The following is a 20,753-nucleotide window of genomic DNA, read 5'->3' as shown; positions in this document are numbered from 1 at the left end:
AGACTGTAAATCTAGAAGAGGTGAAATTATTTCTAGGACTCTCTTGACCCAGCTGCCTATGCAGGAGTCTCTCCACTTGGGTCTACTTCTTTTTGGAGGCAAGGGGAGGGGCATTTGTAAGTCTAGGTGAGGGTAGAAATTACTCACATAGAAGAAGGAGATGGGACCAGAATGGAAACTAATCATAATCCCGAAGATGCAGGTCAACTGGGACAGCATAATGTGTAGTGCCGTGGCAGCCAGGTAAGCACTGATTGCAGCCTCCGGAATGTAAGTGATAATGAAGCCAAAACCTAACATGCCCATTGATAGCTGTAGGGGGTTCAGATGGAAAAGAAAACCAGAGTGAGGAGGAATGTCATCAAACAAGCAATGTCACCAATTAGGCAAACTCCAGAGGGGTTCCAAAAAAAAAGTTAAGTTAGGCCCCTTTGATAACTCTTGTTCCTCTTTCCCTAATCAACTGAAATTGATGAGCTAAGGTAGGTCCTTGGTGTTGATTCAGAGGTTTCCTACAGACATAAGACCACACTCCTTTCTTCACGAGTTCATAAGCTTAAGTTCTTACTCTAGAATCTACTGACCTTGTTGATGTGGGGTTAACAGTGACAAAGTGATCAGAACAAGACCTTGCCTTTTCAAAGCCCTTTTCACTAGAAGCTTTGATAGCCCTCTTCATGAGAGGTTAATATCCCTGTGAGGAATGCAGCTTTTCGCAAAGGAAAATATTAAAACAAACTGGGTTCCAGCTTAAACTTTCTGGCCTTTGACGCTTATCTTTACGAAGAATGATTAAGCTGAATTTATGTCTTCAGGATTATACATAAATACATGTATGATATAGCATTTTACATGTACACATGCATATATATGTAAATATATATTTTAAATGTTATGTAATAAACAAGCAAAGCATCTAAAAGGATAGATGCCAAACTATTAACAGAAGTTACCTTTGGGGAATGGGATTAAAAGTTTGGGGCAATATTTGTAATTTATACACTTTTTTATTATTTGAGATTTTTTGCAATATACATGTTCATCTTTTATAATAAAAAAAATTGTAAAATTATGGATAGGGGGTGAGCCCCAACCCTCTTAAGAGGATAGGTTAAGAAAAATGACACAGCCCAATGAAGAAGATGAGGAAAGAAAAACAAAAGTCGTGAAGTCTTCTACCGTCACTGCTTCATCTTCCACTGCACTAGGAACTCTCAGAAAACAAACTTGGAAGAATAAATCTATTAGCTTTAAAAGCTTTTTGTTTCAAAGCTTTCAGTTAGCTGGGCAGCTGGTCTCCCTTAATCTCCTGTCATTACTGCCCAATATGCTCCTTTACTCTAGTCAGGCCAATCTGCTTCCTGTCATTAGTGTGGCTGGCTGATTTTTACTTCTGTGCTTATGCCCAAACCCCTTCTGCCATCTCTTTGCCAATCCATGTTTATCATCTCCTTCAAAAGCTCAATGAAACTTCTCTTCTTCAGGAGGTGTGGTGCAAACAGCATGATTCCTGGGGATGGAGAACTTGGCTTCAATGCTGGCTCTACCTCTCACTGCCTGAGTGAGTTTGGGCAAGTTTATTAAACTCTCCGAACCTCAGTCTCCTCACCTATAGAATGAATAATACCCAACATGCAGTGTTTTGTATGGGTTACACTACACAATTCACGTAAAACACTTAGCTCAAATCTGAAAATAGTGACAGATGCAAATATGTACCATTCTTTCTTCATGCCATCCCTTCCTTCCACCTTGTAAATGGAAAATATCTATAATTAAATATCTATAATTAAATATCTATAATTACCCAGCTGTGATGTGGCATCAGAATCTGGTGTTAATGTAATTTTCTAGGCATCAATTGTCAGTCAGAATTGGTCTGTGACACGAAACCTATCTGCCATCCTTATTGAAAACAAGTACAGACAGTTCCCAAATTACAATGGTTCTAACATTTTTTTCAACTTTACGATGGTGCAAAAGCATATGCATTCAGTAGAGACCATACTTTGAATTTTGATTTTTTTTTTTCTGGGCTAGCCATATGCAGTATGATACTCTGTCGTAATGCTGGGCAGTGGCAGTGAGCGACAGCTCCCAGTCAGCCAAACAATCATGAGGTTAAACAACTGATACACTTATAACTATTCTGTACTCAGACAGCCATTCTGTTTTTCACCTTTAGTACAGTATTCAACAAATTACATGAGATATTCAATACTTTATTATAAAATAGATAATGTGTTAGATGATTTTGCCCAAGTGTAGTCTAATGTAAGTGTTCTGAGCACGTTTAAGGTAGGCCAGGCTAAGCTATGATGTTTGGTAGGCTAGGTGTATTAAATGTATTTTCGACTTACAGTATTTTCAACTTACCATGGGTTTATCAGTATGTAACTCCATCGTAAGCTGAGGAAGTTCTATACTAAATGTTTGATGAATGAAGGAAAGGCTCAATAAATGGTTGTTTCCTTCCCAGACAACTCCATCCCAGCTAAAAGTTATTCCCTCACTTCATATTCTTTTTTTTTTGGCCACACTGCACATCACGTGGGATCTTAATTCCCCAACCAGAGATCGAACCCATGCCCTCTGCAGTGCAAGCGTGGACTCTTAACCACTGGACTGCCAGGGAAGTCCCCACTTCATATTCTTTTGACAACAAACTCTTCACTTTTATTAACACTAGTTTGCACTTTAAGATTATCTAGTGCACAGATTCTAGAGGTAGACAAACTGAGCCTGAATCCCAGTTTTGAATCGTACTGGTTATGTGACCTTGGGCAATTCACTTAACCTCTTTATACCTTTATTTCTTTAAAATAAGTACCAGAATAATACCTACCCTCATACAGGGGGGTGTTGTGAGGATCAAATGAGATAAAACATGTAAAGTGCTTTGAATATTTACAGCACATAGCAATAAATGTTAGATATTAGTATCTAGTTCAGACTTTTTTTTTAATTTAAACTTTTTATTTTAAATAATTGTAGATTGACATGAAATTGTAAAAAAGCAACACACAGAGATCCGGTTTACCCAGTTACCCCAATGATAACATCTTGCACAACTATAGTATTGATACAATGCCACAATTAGGATACTGACATCAATACAACCAAGTTACAAAATAATTCCATCAGCACAAAGATCCCTCCTGTTGTCCTTTAATAGCCTCTTACCTCTCATCTCTACCTCCAATCTCCATCCTCTGACCTCTACCCATCTTTAATCCCTGGTGACAACTAATCTATTCTCCATTTCTATAATTTTGTCACTTCAAGAATTTTACATAAATGGAATCATCAGTATGTAAACTTTCCAATTTCATTCATTTTTGCTCTTTATTATTTCCTTCCTTCTGCTTATTTTTGGTTTAATTTGCTCTTATTTTTCTAGGTTTTGAAGAGGGAGCTTTTATTATTAATTTGAGACATTTTCTTTATTCTACTGTATGCAATTTAGTGCTATAAATTTCCTTTTCAGCACTGCTTTAGCTGTGTTCCAAAAATTTTGGTATGTTTTATTTTCATTTACTTCAAGGTATTTTTTTTTTAAGATTTAATTTTATTTATTTTTGGCTGTTTTGGGTCTTTGTTGCTGCATGCGGGCTTTCTCTAGTTGTGGCAAGTGGGGGCTATTCTTCATTGTGGTGCACGGGCTTCTCATTGTGGTGGCTTTTCTTGTTATGGAGCATGGGTTCTAGGCGCGTGGGCTTCAGTAGTTGCAGCACGTGGGCTCAGTAGTTGTGGCTCGCCAGCCCTTGAGCACAGGCTCAGTAGTTGTGGCACACTGGCTTAGTTGCTCCGCGGCATGTGGGATCTTCCTGGACCAGGGATTGAAACCGTGTCCCCTGCAATGGCAGGCAGATTCTTACCCACTGCGCCACCAGGGAAGTCCCTACATCAATGTGTTTTTTAAAAACTTCCCTTGAGATTTCCTACCTGACTTATGGATTATTTAGAAGTATGCTATTTAGCAGTATCCAGATATTTGGAGACTTTCCTGTTAACTTTTTGTTATTGAGTTCTAGTTTGATTCCACTGTGGTCAGAGAACATACTGTTTGATTTCAATTCTTTTAAATTTATTGAGGTTTGTTTTATAGCTCAGGATACAGTCTATCTTGCCGTATGTTCCATGGGTTGTTGAAAAGAATGTGTATTCTGCTGTTATTGGTGGGAGTATTCTGTAAATGTCTCAAGTCCTATTGGTGTTGTTGATACTTTGAATTTTATTATATGCTTGCTGATTTTCTGTCTAGTTGTCCAATCAATTGTTGAGTGAGGGGTGTTGAAGTCTCCAACTGTAATTGTGGATTTGTCTATTTCTCCTTTCCAGTTATATCAGTTTTTGCTTCACATATTTTGTAGCTCTGTTGTTTGGTGCATACCTTTGTAGGATTGCTATGTCTTCTTGGTAGACTGATACTTTTATCATTATATAATGTCCCTCTCTACCTCTGGTAATTTTCTTGGCTCTGAAGTCTACTTTATCTGATATTAATATAGTCAATCCTGTTTCCTTTGATTAATTTTGCATGATCTATCTTTCCATTTTTTTACTTTCAACCTGTCTATATTATTATATTTGATGTTTCTTGTAGACAGCATATTTCTAAATATGTCAGTCTCTAACTTTAATGTAAATGTCCATATGTTAGAGCTTAAGTCTGCCATTTTCCTGTTTGTTTTCTCTGTTTTCCAACTCTTTATTTTTCCTGATTTCATTGGTTACTTGAACATTTTTTAGAATTTCATTTTGATTTATCTATAGTGTTTTTGAGTGTATCTCTTTGTATAGATTTTAAGTGGTTGTCCTAGGTATTACATTATATATGCATAACTTATCACAGTCTACCAGTGTGAACATTTTACCAGTTTGAGCAAATTATAGAAACTTTACCTTCCTTTATGTTTTTTATAAAAGAATTGTTTTAAATATTTCTTCCATATTCATTTTGAACCACATCAGACAGCGTTATAATTTTGTTTCAACCATTGAACATAATTTAGAAAACCCAACAAGCAAGGAAAACTACCATATTTATCCATATTTTTCATTTTCCATTGTTCTTTCTTCCTTCTTGATGTTCCAAGATGCCTTCTTTTATCATTTCCTTTCTGTTTAGAGAACTTCCATTAGCCATTCTTTTAGGGTACGTCTTGCTGGTGACAAATTCTCTTAGTTTTGCTTCATCTGAGAACGTCTTGGTATCTCCTTCATTCTTTTTTTTTAAATTAATTAATTTATTTTTGGCTGTGTTGGGTCTTCATTGCTGCATGTGGGCTTTCTCTAGTTGTGGCGAGCGGGGGCTACTCTTTGTTGCGGTATGTGGGCTTCTCATTGCGGTGGCTTCTCTTTGTTGTGGAGCATGGGTTCTAGACATGCAGGCTTCAGTAGTTGTGGCATGTGGGCTCAGTAGTTGTGGCTCGCAGGCTCTAGAGCGCAGGCTCAGTAGTTGTGATGCATGGGCTTAGTAGCTCTGCAGCATGTGGGATCTTCCCGGACCAGGGCTCGAACCTGTGTCGCCTGTATTGGCAGGCGGATTCTTAACAACTGCACCACCAGGGAAATCCCTCTTCTTCATTCTTGAAGGATATTTTCACTGAGGCTATGATTTTGGGTTGACAGTTCTTTCAGCAAACAAAAAATATTGTGCAATTTCCTTCTGGTCTCCATGGTTTCTAACAAGAAATCTGCTATCATTTAAATTATTTTCCTCCTGTAGTGAAGTGCTTCTCTCACTGCTTTCAAGATTTTTTTTTCATTGTTTTTAGTTTTCAGAAGTTGACTATGGGGACTTCCCTGGTGGTGCAGTGGTTAAGAATCCGCTTGCCAATGCAGGGGACATGGGTTCAAGCCCTGGTCAGAGAAGATCCCACATGCCACGGAGGAACTGAGCCCATGCACCACAACTACTGAGCCTGCACTCTAGAGCTCGCAAGCCACAACTATTGAGCCCATGTGGCACAACTGCTGAGCCCACACATCGCAACTACTGAAGCCCACATGCCTAGAGCTCGTGCTCCGTAACAAGAGAAGCCACCGCAATGAGAAGCCTGTGCACCGCAATGAAGAATGGGCCCCACTCGCCACAACTAGAGAAAGCCTGAGCGCGGCAACAAAGACCCAATGCAGCCAAAAATTAAAAAAACAAGACAAAACATGATTTGTCTTGATGTGGATTTCTGTAGATTTATCTTCTTTGGGTTTTTCCAAGCTTCTTAAATCCGTAGATTTATATTTTTTGCCAAATTTGGGGAGTTTTCAGCTATTATTTCTTCAAATAATTCAGCCCCATCTTTTTTCTCCTCCCTTTCTGGGTTGCTTATGACACAAATTTTAGAGCTTTTTTTATAGTCCCATTTGTCCCTGAGGCTCTGTTAATTTTTTTTTCTATTTTCTCTCTGTTGTTCGGACTGGGTAATTTCTATTGTTCTGTCTTCAAGTTCATTGATTTTTTTCCTCTGTCTCCTCCATTTTGCTGTTGAGCCCATCCTTTGAATTTTTAATTTTGGTTACTGTATTTTTCAGCTCCAAAATTTTCATTTGGTTCTTCTTTACATCTTCTATTTACTTTTTAAGACTTTCTATTTTTTCACTTGTTTCAAGCATGTTCATAATTGGTTGCTGAAGCGTTTTTAGGATGGCTGCTTTATAATTTATCCCAGATAATTCTGATACCTCTACCATCTCAGTGCTGGCATCTTTTTCTTGTCTTTCTTCATTTAAGTTGGAATGTTCTCAGTTCTTGATATGACAAGTTATTTTCAGTTTAACTGTTGACATTTTGTGTACTATGCTATAAGACTCTGGATCTTATTTAAACCTTCTGTTTTAGCCAGCTTATTTTGATAAAGTGCTGGCAGGGGAAGGGGAAGGTGCCACCTTGTTACTCCCTGGTAAGGCAGAAGTCCAGGTTCTCCTCTCAAGATCCACTGACACTTGAGGCAATAGGGACTCTTCATTTTTGCTGGGAAGGGATGGAAGTTCTGGCTCCCCACTAGGCCTCCCATCCTGGCTGGGAGAGACAGAAATGCCTTTATTTCTCCCTACATCGCCTCCATTGACACTGCTGAAGAGGGGGTTGTCATCATTAATGCTGTGTTGGGTGAAAGTCCTGACCCTTCACTAGGCTTTCTCTGACACACTCCAGCAAGGAGTAGGAAGGGTGTCTCATTACTGCCCCGTGGAGATTAAAGTCTTGACTCCCTATTTGGCCTTCTCTGACAATACGCCAGGTGGCTACCTCATTACAGCTGGGTGAGTGTGGAAGTCTGGGCTCCCTGCTTGGCCTTTGCTGGCATGAGTGGGGATGACACCACAGGTTTTTTGGGGTTTTTTTTGGTGTTTGTCTGGAGTAGAGCAGTTATTGGGTAAAAGTTTTCAGTCTTGCTAGTCTTTCCTGGTCCTGTGGCTATAAAGAGCAGACTTTTGTTGGGGCTTTTTTTTGGTCTGCCCGTGTTGGCATTTTGGGTTTCTGGCTTCTTCAGCACCAAGTCTGAGATATATGAGGCAAAGAAGAAAATCCAAGGAACTCACCACTGTGTTGTTCCTTGGGTCTGAGCCAGTTTGTCTTCTTCTCTTCACCTTCCAGAGTCATTTTACGTTTGTTTCGTATATAATTTTCCAATGTTTTTAGTTTTCTTAGCAGGAGGAATAGGCAAAAGTACATATATTCCATCTTCCTGTAAATGGAATATCTCCTTCTTTACTACATGAAAAAAAAATGACACTCAAACAAGGGGAAAGAACTTGCCAAGGCCACTTAGATAATTAATAGGTTGCTGACTTACTGCCTGTTATTTTGTCTTCTCCTACAAGACTGAATATTTTAAACACAGGTATTATATCTTTTTATTTTTTCAAATAAATTTATTTATTTTATTTATTTATTTTTGGCTGCACTGGGTCTTTGTTGCTGCTCGCGGGCTTTCTCTAGTTGCAGCAAGCGGGGGCTACTCTTCGTTGTGGTGAGCGGGCTTCTCATTGCAGTGGCTTCTCTTATTGCAGAGCATGGGCTCTGGGCACATGGGCTTCCGTAGTTGTGGCACGTGGGCTCAGTAGTTGTGGCTCGCAGGCTCCAGAGCGCAGGCTCAGAAGCTGTGGCACACAGGCCAGCTGCTGCTCCACAGCATGTGTGATCTTCCCGGACCAGGGCTCGAACCCACGTCCCCTGCATTGGCCGGCGGCCTCTCAATCACTGCGCCATCAGGGAAGCCCGGTATTATATCCTTTTTAAAAAAATTTTTGGTCTCTATTAAAGTACCAATTTCATTTCTCTATACTTGGTCATTATAATTTATTAATGCTTACTATGTGACAGGCTCTGGGCTGAATGCTTTGCATGCATTTTCTCACTTAATCCTCACAAGAACTCTGCAATACAAATATTATTTTTCTCATTTTAAACATGAAGAAACTGAGGCCCACGAAGGTAAGATAACTTAAGTAAGTCACATAGCTGGTAAGTGTCAGGGCTGGGGTCAGCCTACCATAATAGCCTGCCTTTGTAGGCTTCCAATAAGTCCTTGCCTAATAAAAGATGGCCCCAGGGGTAATCAGTGAAAATTAGCTATAGAGCAGGTTAGCTGAGAAGAAAGAGAAATAAAACTGAAATATGTTACTTTAGTTCAGTGGGTGACACTTCAGATGGTAGACTCACAGAAGAAATTAAAAATAAGCCCAAAATAAGGTTTGATATTTTAATAAGTCATTGATATTGCCCATTAGCTGAGTCCTGTCATTGCAGAAAAAGGATTTCAGGTCTGACTCTAATGCTCACTAACCAAAAATATAGTATGTGAGCCCATGAATGCTATTCTTGTTGAAAGAATAGAAAGAAATTTTTTAAAACGTGAAATCATGAGTAGAACTCTAGGCCACAGTCCCTGGGACACTTCTTTAGTCTTAGAGTATCAGGGACTGGTGAGAATATTGAGTATCTCATCCTAAACCAATGTGGTAGATTTCAGAGGAGGGAGAAGTTTTGTTACTGAGGAGATAGCCTATCCACAAGACCCATAAGTTTTTGAAAACTTAAATCACTTAAGTTCCAGATATATCACAATGGGTAACAGGAGCAATTAAAGGAAGGGGTCCACGTGCAGACCCTTTATTTATTTATTGCTTCTTCAGGGGTTCAGAGACTCAGGTCCTACCTGAATAATCCCAGTCAGCAACGTTGTGGATGCCATCACACTCAAGGATTTGTTATAGTTCTCAAAGAAGGAGAGGTTAGAAAAGTCATCCTTGATGAAAGTTCCCAGTATTAGGTGGCCACTGTTGAATGGGTACGTCCTCAGGACATTGATCGTCAGAGCACTCACAAGGAAGAATGTACCTATGAAAGAAAATGTTCAGGCAGAAGGTGAGGTTTTAAGTCCAGGTAAACTGACAGATATTGACAAAAGCAAGGCATGGTCTGATGTTTTGCCCTCGATCTGACAAACTTTTCTTATTTGAAAGTGGCCACCAAGAAATAAGAAAGAGCAGGGAAAAGAACTCTGGCTCCGCATACTGTAACGAACTCACAAGTTTTAGATCTTGGTGGTCTAGGTATTAACCTCTTTGCATCATGGGCATATGGAGTAGGATTAAAGAGAAATTGACTAGAAATGTATATCAGGCTCAGCCACTGTGCCTGTTCTTAGAAACGGTAAAACATGAGATGGTGGTGAAAGGATCAGAAAACAAAGCTAATCAATAATAATAAGAAGAAAAATAATGCCTAACACTTATGAAGGATTTAATAGGTGCAAAATGATATGGAGCTAAACCTATTTCAAATATAATTTCCTTTACTTCTACTATCAACATAAGGGAGGCAAAGGCAAATCTTACCTTTAAAGTACCTAACAGAAACAAAACTCTAGTAGCCCTTGTTATCAGTATTTGGAAATGATTGTAATGTGCTCTGGGAACTTGGAAAAATGGGAATAAAATAGTTCTCTTAGTGCTCAAATGTAAAATCAACACATAATAGATTTTAGGAAAGATATGGAATATTGTCCTTAAAAAAGGCAAAGGAGCACTCAACAGAATGGGATGGGAACTGGACTGAATATACAAACACACCTGGAGAAAAACTGTGACAGTCAGAATGGTCAGTGTTGGTTGCTTGGTCAGTTACACAGTGTGGAAGCTCAGAAAAAGGCACTTTACTGAGTGAATGTTGGCGATGCCCTTCTGAGACTCTCAGGGCATTTTGTGATTTGATTTCTGTATGGGTTCACCTAGGGGAAGTAATTGTGCTAATTATATGACCTTCAGCTAGTCCGGTCTCTGTAACAGTCATTTCCAATTATAAATTAGTAGATGGACTTTTGACTTAGGGAAGAAAAGTGCTTATCCTGTGGGTTTGAGTGCTTTGATTACTATGACAGCATTTTCTCAATGTAAATTAATAATCTGACATGATTATTGTTATTATTATTTTTTTATATAAATTTATTTTATTTATTTATTTTTGGCCACATTGGGGCTTCGTTGCTGCACGCAGGCTTTCTCTAGTTGCGGTGAGCAAGGGCTACTCTTTGCTGCGGTGCACAGGCTTCTCATTGCGGTGGTTTCTCGTGTTGCGGAGCACAGGCTCTAGGCGCGTGGGCTTCAGTAGCTGTGGCACACAGGCTCAGTAGTTGTGGCTCGCGGGCTCTAGAGTGCAGGCTTGGTAGTTGTGGCACACGGGCTTAGTTGCTCTGAAGCATGTGGGATCTTCCCGGACCAGGGCTCAAACCCGTGTCTCCGGCAGCAGGCGGATTCCTAACCACTGTGCCACCAGGGAAGCCCTGACATGATTATTATAAATCAGGTCCACAGATTTTGGTTATTATGGGTACAGCTGAAAAGTGGATCCACTCTAGGAGTTTTGGCAAAATCATTTCTGGATCTTCCAGGTTGAGGATAGTCAGATTCCAACATGTGGTAATTTCACCAAGAAAAGTACCTCTTGTCCTATAATTCCTTTAATAGCTTGCTGGCCTGTTTGTCTGGTGGTGACATTAATAATATCACAAAAGAAATGTTCAATTTCTAAAATGTGAACACTAATGCTATGGATAGAATATCCATCTTCTGCCTCCTTTCTTTCTACCTTAAACATAGCTTTAGCTTGGGTTCCTTAGCAATAAGTAAATGACTGAGATGGAGACTTCATCCACCTCCTGTGGTTCCGGCACTGAACTCACCAATGGACATTTGATGACATGATCCCAAAATTCCATAAATTATTGAAGCACAGAAAGCTGCATAAGAGACATTGAGAGGAGGAACCAGTTGCCTTGCCAGCAAACCAAACGTCAGGCCTGAAAAGCAAGATACTTTAAGTAAGCAAAGGTAGCCTGGCTTTTAAAAGTCACCTGAAATAAAAGCTGTAAAGAATATTTAAAATAAAAATGACCCATGTATACAGCTGACTATGGTAACAGAATCCCTTGGCATACAGCCCTTAATTAGTACTTTTTATTATCTCCTTTGATTTCTAACTTCTCTTCCTATTTTTTTTTTTTTTTTTTTTGCTGTACACGGGCGTCTCACTGCTGTGGCCTCTCCCGTGCGGAGCACAGGCTCCGGACGCGCAGGCTCAGAGGCCATGGCTCAGGGGCCCAGCTGCTCCGCGGCATGTGGGATCTTCCCGGACCGGGGCACGAACCCGCGTCCCCTGCATCGGCAGGTGGACTCTCAACCACTGCGCCACCAGGGAAGCCCTTCTCTTCCTATTTTATCACAAGCTCTTACACATCAATTCTAAATCATAGGCTTAAACACCTTTCACTGTGAGGCCTTCATGCAAATCATGGAAAGCAAACATCACAGCAATAAGACCTTTAATTCCAACAGCTCAGAAGAGCCCCACTCTTACCCCCAGGCTAGTACAAGAAGGCCCTAGGAATCCTCCAGGGCTGGAGAAAAAGCTGGAGAACAGGTAAGGATTGTCACACTTAACTGACGTGACTCCAAGTTGGTATGTGTTGTCTCTCTTCCATATGCCAACCACTCCAGTCTCTTCCTTCAGCTCCTTCTTCAATAGTTACTTTCTTTTCTAAGAAGCACCATGAGAATTTGGAAATTTTGAGGCAAATGGATTAACATTCATGGTGTCATCCTTTGACGTCTCAAGTCCACATCTCCTGCTCTGAGGGGCTCTCTTCAATTTACATCATACCAGTGTGCTCATCAGAAATCAGTTATGAATCCGGTGAGCCAATTTATTGCCTTAAACGAGCAAGGCTTTTTTTAATGGAAAAGTTTAAACTTATTGAAAAATAGAGTATAATGAACCCCCAAGTACCGATCACCCACTTCAACAATGGTCAACTCATGGCCAATCTTGTTTCATCAATGCCCCCATTCCTCTCCCATCCCATATTATTTTGAGGCAAATCCAAAACACTGAATCATTTCATCTGTAGATATTTTCAGTATATATCTTTTTAAAAAGCACCCTCTTTTGAGTACAATACCATCATCACACCTAAGAAACTATTAATGGTTCTTTAACATCATCAAATATCCAGTCAATGTTCAAATTTCCCTGATTTCTCATACATGGTTGTACTGGTAGACCACCTCTAAGATGATCTACAGTGGCTAATTGGTATTCATGCCCTTTTTTGAGCTCCACCCTTAAAGCATGAAATAACTTACTTCTAATAAATAGGCTACAACAAAAATGATGTCACTTTTGAGATTAGGTTGCAAGACTGTGGCTCCTGTCTTCGTTGCTCTCTGGCTCCCTCTTTCGTTCAGGTCATCAGCAGCCAGAGTTGACTTCAAGGGTGTGTGACCTATGCAATCACACAGTGCCCTGGGCTTAGAAAGCCTCCACACTTGGCTTAATGCTCTACTCTGACCATCTTGAAATTCTGGATAACTTCTGAACTAGGGACTCTGCATTTTCACCTTGCACTGGGCCCCACACACGGTCCTACCAGCAGCCGTGTTGTGAGGACCCTCAAGCAGCCCATGTAGAGGCCCACATGGCGAGAAACCCAGGCCTGCCAGCAAACACGGGTGAGCCTGGAAGCTGATCCTCCAGCCTCAGTAGAGCCTTGAGATAACTGACAACTTGACTGCCACCTCATGAGAGACCTTGAACCAGAGGTATGGTGGGTTTGGGGGTGATCTTTTAAAAAAGTTATTTGCTATCATATGTTGTGTTTTGTTTTGTTGATGTTGTTGTTGTGCTTTCTTTCACAATCTTTGTGTTTATATCAAATTAGGTCCTCACATTAGTAGATATGTCTCTTGAGTCTTTTGTAATTTATAGGTTCCCCTTCCACATATTTTCCCTAAGCAAGCCTCAGTTGACTGCAAGTCAACAGAAAACCTGCTCAAATCAGCTTGAGCAAAAGAGAAGAATTTTTTTTGACTGCACCGCCCAGCTTGCGGGATCTTAGTTCCTCAACCCAGGCTTGACCCCGGGCCCTGGCAGTGAAAGCACTGAGTCCTAACCACTGGACCACCAAGGAATTCCCAAAATAGGAAATTTATTAAAAGAGGACAAAGGTCAGTTGGGCCTCATCAGAGACTGGAAACAGAACTAAAAAGCCATCAGGGTCCAGGCAGCTATCTCCCCATTCTCTTTGTCTCCAGGCTTACATAGTCTCCTGTCTTTGTTTCCAGTTTGGGGGCCATCATGAACAATACTGCTATGAATATTCTTGTACATGATTCCAGGTGCACAGATGTATAAATTCCTCAAGATGATATACCCTGAAGCATAACTGCTGGGGCATTTACCAGAATATGCCAAACTGTTTTCCAAATGGTTGTACAATTTACATTCCCACCAACACCGTATGACAATTCCCATTATCTACAACTGTATTAGCACATGATACTGTCAGAATTTTTATTTTAGTGTGTATGAGTTAGTTAATTTCCACTTCTACTTCATTGATTACCAATAATGTTGATCAGTTTTACTTAGCAGTTCCTTACACATATGTAGGAATATATATATTATAGATTTAAGTCCTTTGTTGGGTATTCCATGGTTTGCTTTTCAACCTTCATCATGTCTTTGAATAAACAGAAGTTCTTAATTTTTATTTAATTCAACTTAACAGTCATTTCCTTTTAGGCTAGTGCTTTTTGTGTCTTGTTTAAGAAACATTTTCTACCTCACGACCATGAAGATATTCTCCTATATTATTCCAAAAACATCTTTATAGTTTTATCTTTCATATCTGGGTCTTTAATCTAAAAGGAATAGATTTTTGTGTATGCTGTGAGGTAGAGGTCTACAAATTGATTTTTTTCATATAAGTATTCAATTGTTTCACATTTTTTAAAAGTCTGTTTCTATAGTGACACATCTGATACAAACCATGCAACATATAAATGTGTGACCCTTTTCTGTTCCACTGGCCTAATTGTCTAAGTCTGTAATACCACACTGTTTTGTTTGTTTTGTTTTTATATAAATTTATTTATTTATTTATTTTTGCCTGTGTTGGGTCTTCATTGCAGCATGCAGTCTTTCTCTAGTTGTGGCGAGCGGGGGCTACTCTGTTGCGCTGCGCGGGCTTCTCACTGCGCTGGCTTCTCTTGTTGCAGAGCACAGGCTCTAGGCACGCAGGCCTCAGTAGTCGTGGCATGTGGGCTCAGTAGTTGTGACTCACGGGCTCTAGAGTGCAGGCTCAGTAGTTGTGGCGCACGGGCTTAGCTTCTCCATGGCATGTGGGATCTTCCCGGACCAGGGCTCGAACCCGTGTCCCCTACATTGGCAGGAGGATTCTTAACCACTGCACCACCAGGGAAGTCTACCACACTGTTTAATTACTTTTTTTAGTAGTTAGTCTACTAATAGTTTTGTAATAAATTTAGCAATCCCCATTTTTATTGTGAAATATATAAATAGAAAGTTCATTAAAATAGATGTTGAGCTTAATAAATATTTATAAAACAAACACCCATGTTATCCCCACCCAGAGCTTTAATCACAACTCCATCCCTCCCCATAGAGGTATTCATTATTTTGACTTTTGTGATAATAATTTCTTTGCTTTTCTTTATAGTTTTACCACTGGTATACATATCCCTCAACAGTGTAGTTTAGTTTGTCCACTTTTGAACTTTATATTAATGGAATTACACTGTGTACAATTTTTATTTCTGCTTATTTTTCTTATTATTATGTATATAAGCATCTTCCATGTTGCTGTGAGTTGCTTGAGAGTGCTCATTTTCCTTCTGTGTATTCCGATATATGTATATATGAATGCTTATTTATTCTTTCTACTTTTGATGGACATTATCTTAAAATTATAACTTTACATTCAGTCTTGATAGCTGGAGAAGCAAATCCTCCCATTTGCTCTTCAAAATAATTTGCCTATTCTGGGAAAATGCTATCTTCCAATTAATTTAGGTCCTTATTAATATTTCTCAATAAAGTTGCATATTTTCTCTATAGAGGTCTTGCACATCATTTCTTAGTTTCATTACAACTTACTTCATATTTACTATGCTTTGGTAAATGGTATTTAAAATTTTTTTTTCACTTTCTGTTTCCTGCAGGTATAAAGGAATGTAATTGATTTTTATTTACTCATCTTATATCCAGCAACTTTGATAAAATCTTATTAATTCTATTAATTTATCTGTAGATTCTTTTGAATTTTCTACATTAAAAAATACATCTCTATGGGCTTCCGTGGTGGCGCAGTGGTTGAGAGTCCGCCTGCCGATGCAGGGGACACGGGTTCGTGCCCCAGTCCGGGAGGAACCCACATGCCGTGGAGTGGCTGGGCCTGTGAGCCATGGCCGCTGAGCCTGCGCGTCCGGAGCCTGTGCTCCGCAATGGGAGAGGCCACAGCAGTGAGAGGTCCACATACCGCAAAAAAAAAAAAAAAAAAACTATGAATGAAGTTTTATTTCTTGCTTTGCAATTCTTTACCCTTATACTTTTTTTCCTTGCTTTAATACACTGCCTGTGAATTCCAGTATAATATCGAATAGCCCTATTTACTCTTTTTTTTTGGCTGCATTGGGTCTTTGTTGCTTCACGCAGGCTTTCTCTAGTTGCGGTGAGCAGGGACTACTCTTCGTTGTGGTGCATGGGCTTCTCATTGCGGTGGCTTCTCTTGTGGCAGAGCACAGGCTCTAGGCCCACGGGCTTCAGTAGTTGTGGCATGCGGGCTCAGTAGTTGTGGCTCGTGGGCTCTGGAGCGCACGCTCAGTAGTTGTGGCACACGTGCTTAGTTGCTCCACATCATGTGGGATCTTCTCGGACCAGGGCTCAAACTCGTGTCCCCTGCATTAGCAGGCAGATTCGTAACCACTGCGCCACGAGGGAAGTCCCTGAATAGCCCTATTTACTCTTGATAAGCAACATGTAGCGTGAGGAGAAAGTCCTTTGAAATGTAGGGTTTCAAATAATTCACCAATGCAGGGAAGGTAAGAGAATTACTTGGTAACGGCCTGAGAACTAAGAGGTCTAAGTCTCAGTTAAGCTTAGGCCATGGAGAAACAGAGAGAAACCAAGTCTCCAGACTTTCCAAAACCTTAAAAAAATTTTTAATTTTGAACTAATTTTAGACTTACAGAAAAGCTACAGAAATAATAGAGCATTTCCATATATACCTTACCTAGATTCCTCTAATGTTAACATTGTACATAATCATAGTATAATTATTGGGATCAGGAAATTAACATTAGAAATTTAACTAAATACTTTACTTGAATTTCAACAGTTTTTCCCCTAATTTCCTTTTTCTGTTCCAGGATTCTATCCACAGTTCCCTACTCCATTTAGTTGTTATTTCTCCTTAGTCCTAAAATCTGATATAGTTCCTCAGTCTTTAATTGTCTTTCTTGACTTTGACACTTTGGAAGAGTATTAATAGATGAGCTATTTTGCCAAATGCCCCTCAGTATGGGGTTGCTTAGATTCCTTATGATCATACTAAGGTTATACATTTTTGATGTGCATACTACAGAAATGGTATTGTGTCCTTTTTAGTGCATTATATCACAAGATTCGTGATCTCCGTATGTCTTACTATTGGTGGTGATAGCATTGATCACTTGTTTAAGGTAGTTTCTCCCAGGTTCTCTACTGTAAATTAGTGGAGTAGTTGATAAATATCTTGAGGAAGATACTTTGAAACTATGCAAATCCTGTTACATAGATTGCAAACTTTTACCCACTAATTTTAACCTCTGTTAGTGGATTTTATCTCCAATAAGTATTACTGTAGTTTTTCACTAATGGTGATTTTCTATTTTCTTTCACATTTGTAAATTGGGATTCTACTGTAAGGAAGACCAGCACCTTTTTAATAAGGTTTTCATCATGCAGTATTTTTGTTTCATCTGAAGAAAATTATTAAGTCGTTAGGTCCTACCTGTTTAAATATAAGTAAAACTTTTGAATTATTTACACTACAAATTATTTCATTATTCACACTACTTAAAATAACACACATTCCCTTAGTCAGTCAGCAGAGTTGCTTGGATTCATTCATTCACACAGTTATGTAATCATTATTCAACAAATATCTTGAGTACCTACTATGTGCCAAATACTGTGCTGGATGCTAGGTATACTTATACATCCTAATGTCATTCTTATTTTGGTATGAAATTATACTGATGACTTGGAAATTTAGCAAAGAAATGTCCTCAAACTTTGACCATAAACGAAGGATGTTTGATAAGTGGGTGTCAGTAGAGGACTCACAGGCAAAGCATCAGTGCCAAGAGTTCAGGTCTCTCATTTCAGCACCACACGAATGCTCTAGAGACTTTCTGATACCTTCCTGGAAGTGAATATACACATACAAATGGATCATTTTGGTTTGTATCTGCCATATGAAAAATTTAAAAGGTACTCCTTTATTCTGGGAATACAAGGCTAGTTCAATATTTTAAAATCAATTCATGTAATCCAGTCTAAAGGGAAAACTTTGACAAAATACAACATTCACTTATGATAAAAATTCTCAGCAAACTAGAAAAGATACAGACTTTCTCCACCTAATAAAGGGCACCTACAAAAACCCTACAGCTAACATCATACTTAATGTTGAACGATTGAATGCTCTTCCCCTGAGATCAGGAACAAAGCAAAAATGTCTATTCTCACCACTCTTATTTAACATATACTGGAAGTCTTAGCTAGTACAATAAGCAAGAAAAAGTTATAAAAGCCATTCATATTAGAAGGAAGAAAACATAGCTGTCTCTACTCACAGATGATATGACTATCAATGTAGTGAGTCCCAGGGAATCTACAAAAGATTCTTAGAACTAATAAATGAGTTGCAGGATACAAGGTAAACACACAAAATTCAACTGTATTTCTATATGCAAACAATGCACAACTGGAAACCAAAAATGTTTTTAATTACCATATACAATATCTCTTCCAAAATGAAATACTTAGATATAAATCTAACAAAATGTATACAGAATCTGTATGCTGCAAACTACAAATGCTGATGAAAGAAATTAAAGCAACACCTAAATAAATGAAGAGACTTATTGTGATCATGGAGCGGAAACTCAACATAATAAGATATCAATTCTCCTCAAAGTAACCTATGAATTTAATCAATGGCTATCAAAATCTCAGAAGGATTTTTTGTAGATATTGACAAGCTGATTCTAAAAATTTGTATGAAAGAATAGTTAAAACAATTTCGAAAAAGAACAAAATTGGAGGAATCACACTACCCAATTTTAAGACTCACTAAAAAGATACAATAATTGACACATGATATTGGGAAAGGGGTAGACATATACATCAATGGAAGAGACTAGAGTCCAGAAATAGTCCCACAAAAATATGGCTATTTGATCTCTGACAAAAGTTCAAAAACAATTCATTGGAGAAGAGTCTTCTTTAAAAATGCAGCAAAAAATACACCTTGACCTAAACTTCACAACTTATTTAAAGATTAACTCAAAATGGATCAGTTCTAAAAGTAAAGCATAAAATGTAAGACTTTTGGAAGAAAACATAGGAGAAAATCTTTGTGACCTGATGGTTAAGTGAAGAGTTTTTATATATGATAAGAAAAGTACAATCCATAAAAGGAAAAAAATATTGATAAATTGGACTTTATCAAAATTAAAACCTTTTGTTCTGCCAGAGATACTGTCAAGAGAATGAAGAGATAAGCTACAGACTGAGAGAAAATATTTGAAAATCACATATCTGACAAAGGACTTGTACTCAGAATATAAAAAGAATTATCAAAAATTAACAATAAGACTGGGCTTCCCTGGTGGTGCAGTGGTTGAGAGTCCGCCTGCTGATGCAGGGGACGCGGGTTCGTGCCAGTCCGGGAAGATTCCACATGCCGCAGAGCGGCTGGGCTCGTGAGCCATGGCCGCTGAGCCTGTGCGCCCGAAGCCTGTGCTCCGCAACGGGAGAGGCCACAGCAGTGAGAGGCCCGTGTACTGCAAAAAAAAAAAAAAAAAAAAAAAAAAATTAACAATAAGAAAAAAATTCCAATTAAAAAATGGGCAAAAAACTTGAACAGGCACTTTGCCAAAGGGGATTGAAGGACAGCAAATAAAAACATGAAAAGATGTTCAACTTCATTAACCATTAGGGAAATGCAAATTAAAAACACAATGAGATACAACTACATATCTCTTAGAATGGCTAAAATAACAGATAGCAAAAAGTAGACCTCATCAAAGTTAGTAATTTTGCTCTGTAAATACTCTGTTAAGAGAATTAAAAGGAAAGTTACAGACTGGGAGAACATATTTGCCAAACACAAAAGACAAAGGACTAGTACCTAGAATATATAACTAACTCTCAAAACTCAAAAGTAAAAATGCAAACAGTCCAGTTAGGATATGAGCAAAAGAAAGGAAGAGCCATTTCATTAAAATGTATAGATGGAGAATTAGCATATGAAACGATATTAAACATCATTAACCGTTAGGGAAATGCAAACTGAAACCACAATGAGATCTCACTACACACCTATCAGAATGGCTAAAGTAAAAACTAGTGACTACACCAAATGGTAGTGAGGATGCAGAGCAATGGTATCACTCATACATTGACAATAGGAATGTAAAATGATACAACCATTCTAGAAAATAGCTTTGCAGTTTCTTAGAAAATTAAACATGCCAACTACTATACAATCCAACAATTGCACTCCTGGACATTTATCCCAGAGAAATGAAGACTATGTTCACTAACCTACATACAGATGTTCATAATAGTTATATTTGTAATAGCCCAAAACTACAAACAATCCAGATGTCTTTCAAGGGTGAAATTTTAAGCAAACTGTGGTATATCCATACCATGGAATACTACTCAGAAATAAAAAGGAATAAACTATTGATATACACAACAACCTAGATGAATCTCCAGAGAATTATGATGAGTGAAAAAAGCCAATACCAAATGGTTACACACTGTATGACTCCATTTATGTAACTTTCTTGAAACGATAACATTATAGAAATGAAGAAAAGATGAGTGATTGCTAGGGATTAAGGAGGGGATGGGGGCAGAGAGCAAGTGGGGGTGACTATAAAAGGGCAATATGAGGGATCCTTGTGGTGGTATAAATGTTCTGTATCTTGACTGCATCAATGTTAACATCCTGATTGTGAGACTGATCTATAGTTTTGCAAGATTTACTACTGACGAAAGTGGGTAAGGGATACAAGGGACTTCTCTGTGGTTTCTTACAAATTCATGGGAATCTATAGTTAACTCAAAATAGAAAGCTTAATTTAAAAATACTGACAATATCAAGTGCTGACAA

At 38.7% G+C, this 20,753-nt stretch overlaps 1 protein-coding gene across 1 annotated transcript in view; it reads right to left on the bottom strand.

The window, feature by feature from the left end:
- SLC26A8 (solute carrier family 26 member 8) overlaps nt 1-20,753 on the bottom strand; it is a 71,310-nt gene that overhangs the window by 38,016 nt on the left and 12,541 nt on the right. Inside the window, exons 4-6 of the mRNA XM_029243680.1 lie at nt 11,190-11,306; nt 9,165-9,346; nt 148-312 (exon numbers count right to left, since the gene is read on the bottom strand). Of these exons, the coding sequence (XP_029099513.1) occupies nt 148-312; nt 9,165-9,346; nt 11,190-11,306 (464 nt within the window). The remainder of the gene's footprint in view (nt 1-147; nt 313-9,164; nt 9,347-11,189; nt 11,307-20,753) is intronic.

Source organism: Monodon monoceros, unplaced genomic scaffold, assembly GCF_005190385.1.
Source record: "Monodon monoceros isolate NGI ecotype Baffin Bay Population unplaced genomic scaffold, NGI_Narwhal_1 Super_Scaffold_3, whole genome shotgun sequence".
Classification (NCBI taxonomy): domain Eukaryota; kingdom Metazoa; phylum Chordata; class Mammalia; order Artiodactyla; family Monodontidae; genus Monodon; species Monodon monoceros.
Note: the sequence above shows the minus strand (reverse complement) of the source record. Positions and strands in the feature narration are given on the sequence as shown.